Source organism: Aulonocara stuartgranti, assembly GCF_965226115.1.
Source record: "Aulonocara stuartgranti genome assembly, chromosome: 8".
Classification (NCBI taxonomy): Eukaryota; Metazoa; Chordata; class Actinopteri; order Cichliformes; family Cichlidae; genus Aulonocara; species Aulonocara stuartgranti.
Window position 1 is genome coordinate 9,512,010 of NC_138959.1, and position 13,332 is coordinate 9,525,341.

General features: G+C 39.8%; 1 protein-coding gene across 4 annotated transcripts; it reads left to right on the forward strand.

Moving 5' to 3' along the window:
- On the forward strand, positions 1–11,775 carry myoz1b (myozenin 1b). 4 transcript variants are annotated; one of them, XM_082545093.1, is made up of 6 exons: positions 1–156; positions 2,771–2,857; positions 9,096–9,262; positions 9,358–9,427; positions 9,541–9,727; positions 11,248–11,775. In XM_082545093.1, the coding sequence occupies exons 2-6, from the start codon at positions 2,773–2,775 to the stop codon at positions 11,477–11,479; spliced, it is 741 nt and encodes a 246-aa protein (XP_082401219.1). In that variant the 5' UTR covers positions 1–156; positions 2,771–2,772; the 3' UTR covers positions 11,480–11,775. The 4 variants fall into 4 exon arrangements, with proteins under 4 accessions (XP_082401219.1, XP_082401221.1, XP_082401220.1 ...); XM_082545095.1 differs by having other exon boundaries at positions 9,544–9,727; XM_082545094.1 differs by having other exon boundaries at positions 9,361–9,427.
- Positions 11,776–13,332: the final 1,557 nt, after the last annotated feature.

The window sequence follows — 13,332 nt, forward strand, 5'->3', positions numbered from 1 at the left end:
CCTCCTGCAGCCTTCCAGACAGAGTCTCACTCTCTGCAGGGCGAACAGCAGGGCCGGCAGTGCAATATTAGCACTGGGATACAAATCTACCTGGGAATTTAGATTCCTCATCCTCCGGGACCTTTTGCCTTCGTGCGGACACCCTGGGTCTTGTAGGTAAGACACCGGAGAAGTGAAAATGTGCGATAGCGTCGACAAAACCCATTAAAACCTTTCTCACACATGCCTTGAATGTTTGTGGATTATCTGGTATTGATGGCCACTGAGTTGTCAGATAGTTTGCGATCCTCTAAGAACAAGCAGACAGTTCCAGTTAAATTCGCTGACGTCCTGTGGTCAGCAGATTCTGGCTACAAGAGGGAGTCCCATCTGAGGCCTTATGAGCCCTCTGTGGCTGGATGAATTAATGAGTATCAGCCAGCAGCAGATGCTCAGCAGTATACTGCAGACTGGACTGTTTGCTATGGTAAAAGACAGCAACTGTTTAAGACAGCCTTTAAATTAATACTGTTGTGTGCATGAATTTGCAGTTGTGTTACTGTTTACACCCTTTTTCACTTTAAGTCTTGAAAAATCAGTTAAACCATGTCAGATCATGAAAGCCAGCTGGTGGACAGCTTATTCCATCTCCTCTCCTAAACTTCTTACCTAACACTGTAGTCCCTGAGGAATCTGGCCTTCTCCGGTGGAGTTTTTAGTTCACGAGGATGTATGTGTGCATTTGGGAATGTGCTGACTGATAGCCTTCCTCCCCAGCTGTCCCTTCGAGATTTATCTGGAGCTAAAACAGGCTGCTCGTTGGGGACAGGAGCGTGTCTTCACTTAGAGAGGCAGTAACAGGACCCAGGGCTTCACTCTCAGCTCCTGTAGTTGCATCAACGCAGCAGTTTGCCTCCATCTTGCATTTCCCAGAGAACATCCAAAAACACCTGTAATCTCCAGTTTTTAATCCACCAGCCACTGACTCACATTAATCACAAGAGTAGAGCTATTTGAGTGCAAATCTGTGTGTGAGTGTGCTTTTGTTGATGTGTCTGAGTGTGTGTGTGTGCTGAATTTCTATGTATGTTTTATGTCGATGACAGTCCCACTCACCAGAGTGCTATAGAACATGGGCTCATAAAAATAGCTCACACAGGACTGAATCCCCGGCTAGGAAACGAGCTTCAATTACAGCAGATGAAAAGCAATTACATTAACTGTCTCCCTGTAGACAGGCCCTCCTGCTTTTTCTTTTAGTAAGACTCACCTCCAGCTTCGCTTAATTGCTTTCGACCTGAGAAATTGACAACGATATACTGCCAGGCTCGATCTGAGTGGTTAGTCAAGACAGGCATGAGCTTCCACCTTTGCTTAGTGTCCATAAGGGAATGCAGGAGATACACTTTATGTTTAAAGAGCACCTTATTTAATTAGGGAGCCCAGTAAGATTCTGTTGGGGCTGATATACAACTTAAGTTTGCATCTTCTTCTTAAACATTTTACACTTTTGCTGTTTTACATTTCGTTGCCAGCCACTATCTTGTTGCTAATCCTATCATGATGTAATCCAAACTTTGGGCAGTAATTCTTAATATTCATTTAAACCTCTCTTAAAGTATAAAATGAGTCATGACAATTTATTCCTAGGATACAAAGTCTAACACAGAACATAAAAGCAATTATGCCAATGTCAATAATAATGGTAGTTATTAATTCGCCTTTTTGGTGTTTTTTCAAAAGTCATAGTCAAAGTCAAAGTCATATTTATTTATATAGCACATTTAAAACAACAACTGTCGACCAAGGTGCTGTACATTTAAGATAATCAAAAGAGACAAAAACAAAGGAAGACATGATTAAATTAAAGAAAAAGAAGCATAAAAGCAAAGAAATAAAAGTATAAAATGAGTGAAGTCATGGAACCAGTGATGTTGGTGTGTATTTATTGGTCCATATAGTGGTTTATTATAGAAATATTATAAGTATTTTGACCTCCTGGGGTGGTTTAACAGGCTGTAAACTGTGTATAAACTGTCTTTGCCTTTCAAAACAAGAATGGATTAAGTGACTGAATTAAGTTAAAATATCAAAAGGATGAGTCTGATTTCAAGCTGACCCTTGTACCCACCCCAAATGTTTACCTTGGACAGCTAACTATCTTCCACCTCTGCTACATACAAAAGCAGTACTTGTATGGATTGATGTTGAGCTCTCCTTTTAGCTCTATTTTGGTCTCCACCAGCCCCTGAGTGAAATGTGGAAATATGTTAGACAAGAAGCATACAATCTGTTCGTTACAAATTTTTAGGAGAAAGCAACGGTTTGCCTTGGCCAGACTGATTAAAGGAGTAATGAGACTCAACCAAATTGTAAAACTGCTGTGAGTGAAAAGGTTCTCGAATGTGGAACCAGAAGTTGGTGATAATTTGTCCACTTTTCTAATACATGTGAGAACCTGCATGTTACACATATGCCATATAATTTAATTTAAAATCTGCATTAGTACAGTAAACAAAACAAAAAAAAGAAATATATCATAACTTTAATATATTGTTGTTTCTGTTCATGTTTAAGAACCCGACTTTGCAAGAAGTGGTTTGATAGGAAGTCCTTAAGGATCGACTGTTTTTAAACAGTTGATGCTGACTATTAGATCAGGGAGAAATATTTACCATCAGTATCTCTTTTAGACTGTGCCATGTACTTTTCTCTCTGTGTATAAAAAAGTGGTGGAAGGGTAGACCTGTGATTAATGTTTCAAACATATTTTGTCTGTTCTGTATTTTAGCCATGTCCCTTACAACTCCTGCTCCTTCTAACAAGGGAAACAAGGCCAACAGAATCATCACTGACCTGTCCAACATCAGCCAGAATGGTAAACACACACACACACACACATGCATGCACGCACACATACAGCACAATGGCAAAATATTCAGATGCAGCGTATAAACATGAAACACTCTGCTAGTCATTCCAGCTCCTCAAACACTACTTTATTTCCCAAATGATGTGATTATCCCATCTAGTAAATGTCAAATCTTTAGTGCCTGTCTGCTATCAGCCCACTCTACTCATATAAACTGAACTCTGTGGGTGTAAATCATTGCATTCGGTTGTATGATACCGCAATTAAATAAGGACCCGCGCTCATGCACACTTGTTCCAAGCAGTAACACAATATCTAACATGCACGCAGCAATTCCTGAAGGGATGTGGGTCATTATCAGATGGCAGAGCAACCACAAATCTGTCACCATTATGGGCAACACAAAATATCAGAGGGTGACTCTGCTCTCACTCTGCTATGTTTGTCTGAGGATGTGTGTAAGCTCCAACAGCTAAAAACTTTATAATGTGTGTGCATTTCTTTGTTTTGTTACATTGGCTGCTTAAGTAATGAGATTTTACTTTCTGTAAGAAAGACACTTTAAAAATAGAAAGTTTAATATGTTCATTATGCCAGATCCACCAGTCCATCTGTTCAAAGTTATGCTGTGCATGTTAAAATTATTCAAAGTCAATAAACATTATTTATAATTTTAGTGGTGATTCCAAAGTTTCCAAAAACACCAGAAGCATAAAAATAAAGACAGGAAATGCCTTATTATATTCAAAAGGAAGAGTATAGTTGCAATATTTATTTAGTTTAGTTCACCTTCTCGGCAGATAGGATGTTTTTTGTAATCTCCATTGATAGAGTAGTATACTGTTGATCGTGTGATCTTCATTTCAAAGCTACACTTTAACTCGCTGTGATGTTAAAATGCTGCACCTCTGCTTCAGATTCACAATCCAAAGACATCCAGGATAACTGGTGACTCTGCACTGCTTTTACTCGTGGTCTAAATGATTGTCTGTATCTGTGTGTCAGCGTCGTGATTGACTGGCAGCTTGTCCATTGTGTACCTCGCCTCTAACCTAATGTCAGTTTGGATCGATTCCAATCTCGTACAAACCTCCAAAGGATAAGCGGGCATAGTTTGTTCTCACAGGGGGACAGCTGGCTGGCTCTGTGGTAACAAAGATAGTTACAGCTCATGGAGAGCTTGTTGACTAACCGTGTATCAAAAAGTTGAGTCCTTGTGAATCTGGAGATTCTCTCACTCCTCTAACACCTCTTGGATGTTGGTATTACCCACTGGTTTATTTGTCTACCATTTTAACAAATCATCTTTCCTTGAGAACTGTCTGCTGTATTGTATGTGATACAAGTTCACCCACTGGTGATCGGTCCCTTGAGGTTGCTGGCTGTCACTAGGTGAAATCAGTCACAAAGAAGATGCTGCTACAAAAAATCTCCTTGCTGTGGTTGCTAGCAGATTGTCATGTAGTTTGCATGCAAAGCACTCACTAACTACTAGGTGAACGATAGTGAAACCTGAATAACTGTGATGCATGGTTGCAGCAAACAAGTTTCAAGAGGTGACAAATGGTCTCCTCTCCCGGTTTCACAACTGCTCAGAGAGTAGCCAATATGTTTTTCTGGGCAAGTTGGCAACTTTTGTGCACACTAATATCTGCCAGTGATCAAAGCAATCACAAGGAGGTTTACCAACTTCTTGGGAAATTCTTCCTTGGCAACTAGTGATCGCCTGGGGGTCACTGACCAGTCCCTAGGTCTGTATAAATGGGCATTTAGCAACTGGTTTCCCAGGGACTACCATCACCCTCCAGCGACATCACTCGACAAACTGGCTGAGGAATGCAAATTTTACACTCTCCAAAAATGATGGACAACTCAATGTCATTTGGTTAACATTCATGTGTCTGCAAAACCTCATTCATCAGCTGCGTAGTGACTCACGTGTCAGCCAAAAGGGGCCTGGCCTCGAATCATGCATAACATAAACCAACACAATTTACCCAAATAGTTATTAACTTGGGCCAAATTAGCTCTAGAGAGAAAAAAATGTTAACATGGCAATATATGGCAATTTAAACAGTATAAAAGATGGATATAGCCACTATGACCCCACATGTTAGCATTTTGGCCACGGCTGTGTTGTTTTTTAAAGCTAGACACTTAAAAAAATTAGCTAAATTATTAGCTAATGCTAGTTAGCTTAGTTGGGAATCAAACAGATAGTTGCTAATTGACGCTAAGTAGTGGAAAATTAAACTGCTAGAATTTCACCCACCAAAAGCTGAAGCAGAAACATATTAAAGTATACAGGAGGTTAGAATATTATATATATATAGAGAGAGAAGAAAAAATATTTCTCCTTTGGCACATCTTCATTGTCTGTTCCTATTCCAGCTCGGACTGTTATTTTAGAAAGTTTTTTACCCGTTTCTTTATATGAGCTGGTAAAATTAGTAGACTCATTGGAACCATTCTCCAAATCTCTTAATCTCTATTTTAGCTGCGTCTTTGTTTTATTTTAAGGATGCTGTCATCCACCCATTTAAAAAACAGAAGAAAACACACCGATGGTGTGTCACAGATGGCTGTTTTGGGGCCTTTATAATTTATGTTATACCTGCACTGTTTTCAGTTCATTTTTAGCACGTTTAAGGACATTTCTTATTATTGCTATTTAGATGGTATCAAGCTGTTTGCCTCTTTATGGCCCCACCATGTTTCTTGGCTACCGATCTTACATAGATGCTGAATTAAAAGTTGGATGGCCGGTAATTTTCTCCAGCTTAATGAAGAGAGGAACCATGGGGTAACTTTTCACTTGAGTTGAGTTCTGCTATGTTGCTCTGAATTGGAAATTGTTATTCATGTTTTTTATTTTGTTACGTCTGGAACATTGTAATTCACCATTCACCTCCCTGGAATGCCTGCAGATTTCTCACTCAGTCTTCTTAGTTACTCTCATGTCACACATCGCTAATGCTAATTCAGTTACACTGGATCCCCAATGAACTTCAGAGTTCACTTTCAGATTCTGGTTTTGACATTTAGAGCTCTGCATGGATCACATCCTCATCAGAGGCCTGAGGACAAGTGATCAGGGCCTGCTGGCTGTGCATCATACAAGGCTGAAAACTAAAGGTGACAGAGCTTTTGCAACTGTGACTCTGGAACTCTCTCCCCCTGAGCCCGAGATGTGTGGACTTGGTGGTCTCTTAAAAAGCAGCTAAAACGGATCTTTTTAGAATTGCTTGTAGGTAAACTTTCCTATTACTATTTTAACGTTTTTGTTGTGAAGCACTCTGTGATACCTATCTTTAAAGCTGCTACATGAATACAAATTTTACTTGCTTACTTTAAGCCACTTTCATGTTGACTTCATCTTTCGGAGTTGGAGGTTGGTGTAACCCAAACTAACAGCATTCCCAAAAGCCTCTCTGCAGGCTTTTAAACCTACAACCTTTAAAGCTATTTCAAAAATGTTAAAATTACACGTATCTGTTGCATAATACAGTATTACTTAAAAAAAAAGACACAGCCACAAAATATTATTTGCTAAACTCTGGATATGAACTCTGCAATCTGCTCTGTCTGGGCACATGCTTGTATGTGTCATTTAACAATCTGTTGACTTCTTTCCCCATTTGTGTCCCTTGCTGTTTTCTCTATCAGTCCTTCTGCTGTCACATCTGCAGCCACATCTGTATCTTTCCACCAGTTTGTTTTCAGTTGGTCGCTTATTCATTCAAGGGCTTATCCTGCTTATCCCTTATTTTGCTCTGGTTAATTCCACTGGATCTGTCCATCATCCCTGCTGCTGTGTCATTCTGACTGTTTGTGTCATATCTCTGTCAGTCTCTATGTTGTCCATCTGTCCACCCCCTGCCTCGATCAGTCTTTCCAATTTTCTTCCAGTCAGCAACAGCCAGCTCCAGTTTCACATTCTTCTGAATTAACACTCTAATCAATATCCCCATGGGAGAGTTCGCTCTGCTCAGCAGTCTCAGTTATTCTCTCTCTCCCTCGTGCACGCATGCACACACACACACACACACACACACACACACACACACACACACACACACACAGTCTACACACCTACTTGCCCAAGTCTGATTTACGAGGTACTGCTAACAGCTCTCTGCAGCATTGCAATGCCAACTCCCTGCTTTATAGATGTGCTTGTGTTTGTGTGTGTGTGTGTATGTGAGTGAGAATGTGCATTGGTTTATGGCTCAACTCCAGGTGTTATGAGTGATATCAGAGTGTATGTAGTGGATGAGAAGAGTGTTTAATGAGGAGCTCTGTGGAGCAGTAAAATCTATCAGATCTCTCCATCACAGAGAGAGGAGAAGCAAGAGGGAGGCAGTGTGTTATAAGGATTTCCCTCCATAAACAGTTCTACCACAAAAGCTGCAGTGAAATCCCCCAGTGCACTTTTCTTCCATATTGCTACGGCCTCTTAGCCCCTAGAACTCCCACAGTTTCACATGAACACATCCTTTAACACCACACAGCAGGTTTCTACTCCAATTTATCACTATAACAATGATCTGGAAGCCTGACAATAAAAACCTACACTTTTGAGACTTGTGCTGTACATCCTTCATTCAATATCAGGCACTTAAATGGACTTTTTAATTTCCCAAATGGGTTTAAGTGAGAATAACTGTACCGCTGACATGGGTGTACAAACCTCTGAATCCACAATGTTAATGACTAAAAATTGTGTAAGGCGAAAAATCATAGCTCGGTTTATTTTATTCAAATGGGAAAATGAAGAAAATGTTAATAAAACTGAATAAAATAAAAAAATCTCTGGAAATATGCTTATTCACTGCCAAATATTTGACCAAACGACCACTTTTTAAATATGAGGGCGTCAGGAGGTGGTTAGCTTAGCTTAGGATAGACTTTTTGGACATTCTTACACTCATTCTGGCAGAAGCAGACTCTTCCCTCTCATTTGCAGCATTTCTGCAAAGTTGAGCAAGTCATCTCTTCTCTGTTGGCACGCAGACATGTTCATTTAATCCAGCCATTCCCACCCTTGGCTCATTTTGAACAATTTTATCTTTCCCACATGATAGCTACCACTTTTGACAAGATATAGGATACTTTTCAGAATAAAAAATAATATGAATTAAGAATAATGTGGATAAAAATGTAAATGTTTATTTATAACTTCCCTGCAACAAAAGAATAAATATATGTATGAACATAACCACCAAGATATCACACATCACTTTTTGAAGCCTTGTGTTGTTTTGACTTTGTGAAATTAACACTTGGAGCTTGATTTGAGCATTTTGCCCACCCCGAGTTCAATCTTTGAAAAAACAAAAGCATATTATTGGTAAGGGATGGATGTGACAGAGAAACTGCCTACAAACATGTACCGACATGTCAATCTTAAAGTAGCAAAGTCTTGAGCTAAGCTTTGTTGGATTTCACTTCCACTGAGCCAGTTGTTGAAATTACTGAAAAATCAGTGACAACAGGTCTATTGGATGGTGAAACATTGTCAGTTTGTATGGAGGAGTTCAGGAGAGAAATGCTATATCTGTCTGTGAAACAAGGTGAAGGCTTCGTCATGGTTGGTGCTGGATTCAGGCCAGTGAAGAATTTGTCAAAATAGATGAAGTCATAAAGGTAGAAAAGTAAAGTCAAATTTGGATCCACATTGCAAAACCATCTGGAAAATGCCAGCGATCCCAAACACACTGCCAATAGAGCAAAACCATACCAGGACAGAAAAACACACAGTGGAAGACTATCAGTCATGGACTGGCCTCTCCAGAGCCTGCACCGCAACATTATTTACTCACCCAACCATTGCAACACTATTAAATCCATTTGAGCTGAAATATTGACATTTCGATGAGTCTTTGCTTTCAGCATTGCCATAATTTCATTGATTATCACTGGTTGCTTTACACTTACAACATTGTATTACGCTGAAAGACACAGTAGCTTGATTTAATGGCATTTCTGGTATTGCAGTGTAATCCAAAAATAATATTACATTACTACACGTAATTTTCTCATGTAATGTATTATAAATTTCTTTGTAGTTAATTTATTGCACATATTTAACAAATAAATAAGAAACTATCACCACTATTCCATAACAAATACAATTAATTTGAATGACTTGTCACTGACATTCACCTTGAAGCACTGCAGCACTGTATTTTTATAATATATGTGTGAGTTAGGGTAACGGTATCTTCTCTCTGCACACTGTCAGACGATGAGACAGACCCTGAGGCCTCTGAGTTCGATCTGGGTACCAAGATCAAGACACCCAAAGATGTGATGCTCGAAGAGCTCTCCCTCCTCACGAACAAGGGGTCCAAGATGTTCAAGATGAGGCAGCAGAGAGTCGAGAAGTTCATTGTGACCAACGAGAACATGGTGACTGTGTATATGAGGCGCTAAGTGTTTGTGTTGTCTATATATGTTTGTGATCTGATAAGATTATATCCTCTGTATTTTTAAATATATTTCAGCAGAACCTTCAGAACCTGATTATGTCCCCTCCCCCTGTGCCTCCAAAGCCTGAGATGCCAAAGGAAGAAAGTATGATCACAGAAATTCTCTTTTCACTATTTGTGATGCCTTCCTTCTGTTAAAAGTATGCATGTCATATCTGTGGTGCTCACCTCTTTCCTCCCCGTTCCTGTATGTCCCAGTAGTGAAGGAGACTGTGGATGAGGAGGTGGAGAAGCAGAAGAAGAGGAAGGACTATGTACGCACCTACATATCCCCATGGGAACGGGCCATGAAGGACAATGAGGAGCTGAAGGCCACGATGAAGCCTTGCATGCCTGGACCCATCCAGATACACCCAGACCTACATCAGTACAAGAGCTTCAACAGGTACTGTATTACTGAATGACTATTCAAGTATATAATGACAACAACACCCAGTGCTTTATCCCCTTAATCATGAAGCAGTGAATAGTTTCCTACTTCCCATCTGTTTCCATGGCTTTACTCACCACAGACACAGCCTTTACTTGCTGTATAACATTCCTGATATTTCAAAATGTACTTTAACACTTACCACTGAGCAACATTTGGTCCCCGATGTCATTATCTTAATCTTATTTGAACCGTGGATCTCAGTACATTGTAATACAGTTAATAATTCTTGCACAGCTGTGTCCTCTGTGATTAGTAATGGACCTGATTATGCAATCAATCTCAGATGTATAATAAGAAAACAGGCCCCTGGAAACAAATATGTAAAAGTCCCTCATACATGGGAGAACTGATGAGAATGGATCCTATGTCTTTGTGTCTTGTGAAACTTTTAAATCGCTGTTTGGTCATTGAGAGGCTTCTTGAAATTAGTTTAAAACTCTTTGAGGTGTTGTTTTGTCACTATTTGATGTTGATGTTAGTTTGAGACTCTTTGAGGTTGTTTTCAGACTAAGGTTGTTCTGAGACTCTTTGAAGTTACTTTGAGACTCATTGAGGTTGTTCTCCAACTCCTTGAGGTTAGTTTTGGACTTTGGCTATTTTGGATCTTGTTACATGCCAGCAGGCTTGGCTTGATTTTCTCATTTTACTTGAGTGTGAATGACTTCTCCCTTTTAGTATTTAGTATCTCTATGTATATTTGTCCTCTATCTATGCCTGTATGTTGGTGCAGACATAGATAGGGATAGTTGTCCTTTTGCCAATCGGCCCACATTTCAACAGATTTGAGCCAAATGTTGCAGAGTCGAAGATACAGTGAACTTTAGCTTAGCTGTCATCGATTCTCCCATGCAGGAGGCCTTTTTACATATTTGTGTCCAGGAGCCTGTTGTGTTGTAATACAATCAAGGTTTATTGCTTATTCAGACCCATTAGTAATGGCAAAGGATACAGCTGCTCTTATGGTGCTTCGAAAGAATTATAAACAGTATTGCAATGGACTGAGATCCAGGGTTCAAATAAGATTAGGATAATGACATATGGGGCAAAATGTTTGCTCACAGTTAAGTAGAAAAGTACATTTCTAAATGTTAAAGATGCTGTTTAGTAGGTAAAATCTACATCTCTGCTGAGTTTGATAAAACCAGTAAATTTCAATGAGGTGCTGACACGGCTCTGCATTGAAGTAAGAGAGGTTTTATTAGCAGTTGTGCTGATGTCTTTGTCATAGTTTAGTTGACTGTGTGGCAGAGGTACACTCTGACATGAGGATCCTCACCTTACCACTCTCTAAGCTAGTAATTCTTTCATTCAGTCAGCAAAATATGTTGTGTGGAATGAGTATGTCAACCTTAAAAGAAAATGGGGTTTTTTTGGGTTTTCTTTTGCATTTTGTGTTTGAAAGTTATTAATTTGGAAGTTACTTTACTGTACTGCTTAACACCAAAAATACTTGTCATCCTTTTTCTCCTTAGGATGGCACTGCCATACGGCGGTTATGACAAGGCATCCAAGTTGCTGACCTTTGAGCTTCCAGAGCTCAATGTTGCCACCGAGGAGCCTGAACCTCTGCCCACACTGCAGCCTGACATTCGCTCGCGCCCCTCGTTCAACCGCACGCCCATCGGCTGGGTCTGCAGTGAAGACAATTCACACATCCACACAGATCTCGAGATTCCCTTTGACGGAGAGACAGATGACCTGTGATGAGCTTTTAAATTTGCAGCACCTAATAACTCATAAGTCCAGTGAGAACTCCCAACATGTACTTTAATTGTAAAAAAAAATAAACAAACATAAATTATTAAAATTGATGTGATGGAACAGGACAAATTATCTCCCCTGCTCTACTGTGTGCTGTCTTAGCTTTTAGCCTTTAGCCTTTACATCTTCACCTATGAATGTCTGTGACTTTGCATATTATGAGATACTGTGAGACCTAAAACAGACAAACACTCTGCACTCTTAGAACAATTTATGCAATAAACTTCCCCTTTAGAGAATGTCTGCTGGCTTCTCATTCCATATGTGAAAGTAACAAATTAATAGAAAAGGAAGAAAGCAACTCAAGGTTGAAAACTTTTACACTAACTCTTAATGACCTAACATGATATTGTCATGAACTGAAAGTTCGCCTAAGAAGTGGACCCAAATGCAGACACCAAGAAGCAGAGGAAACTATTTACAAGAGTGTTTATTTGATAGCTGAGATTGTGAGACAGATTAGAAATGGCTACGGGGAAGTGGCAATTGGAAATGAGAAGGGCGGCCCTAGGAAACTGGATCACAGAGGAGGTTATGTCAAGAGACAGAGAGGCAAAAGGGATCCTTTCGCCTCGTCCTAATAGACGGAGAGGGAGTTATTGTAGGCTCGGGGGGGGGGGGGGGGGGGGGTCGTCCAAAACGTGGAGACAGTTTCCTCTAAACATAGGGGAGCTGCCTCGTTACCTCCATGGAGAGCATAACGAACTAGAGGCAGGTTGCACAGGTTTAAGTAGCTCTCCCGCTGATTGCTTGCAGAAGAGGCCCAGGTGAGGTACAGGAAGCTCCACCCCAAAGGGATGGACAGGAGACCAACGGCCACGGGTGGAAAAACCCCAGACACTCCCACAGACTATGACATATATAAACATTTTTTTCAAACTAACCCATCTAATAGTGATTAAAGTTTGTGGTATAGAAAACTACTACATGAGAAAGAATATTCATGCTCAAAACAAACAAGTTATAAATAACAAGATCCCCTGTTAAAACTATTTGAGACTATTCTTTATCCACAATGATCCATCAAAAAGTGAGGTGAGTATATTTACAGTTAACACAAAGTGTCTTCTCAAAACAAAAAATACCAATTTTAAATTATGTATTACATTAATTGGCAAAAAATGTTCCTGAATAAAGTATGTAAGTAAACCACTGTGCAGTTCATTTTTGAGAAGGGGTAAGTGGAGTATAGAAGGAATGTAATGACAGCCATTCCAGTAATTACAAAGTAAACATTGTAAAGACTTTATGACAAGGACATTGTCCTTGGATAGACCAATCAGGCAGTGAATAATACTTTTAGCTTTTGGATCATTTTATACAGGGAGGCCTTTCTGTACAGAGTTGGCATGTTATTTCCGTGCCTGCATGGGTTCTGTCTCGGTGCTCCGGCTTCCTCCCACAGTCCAGAAACATGTTAAGTTAATTGTTGATTCTAAACTTCCTGTAGATGAGAATTTGATTTGACCATTAATGGTTGTCTTTCTCTGTTGGCCCTGCATAGAATGGTGACCTGTTGAATGTGTACCCCTTCTGTCCCAGGGCAGCTGGTGTAGGCTCCATCAGCCTGCAACCCATAACTGTTTAAGTGGTTATGGATGATTTTGCATAATTGACCAATAGCTATGGGCATGCTACAACAGTAAAAATGTAAAGTAGCATAATTCAGTAATTTCAGTAATGAGAAGCTTTGATGCATGTAGCTTAAAAGAAACACCCAGCCTGCAAAATGTGCAAACTGAAATCACTGTACACAAGATTAGGATCATATTATTTTAGGTATATTAAAAGCACAT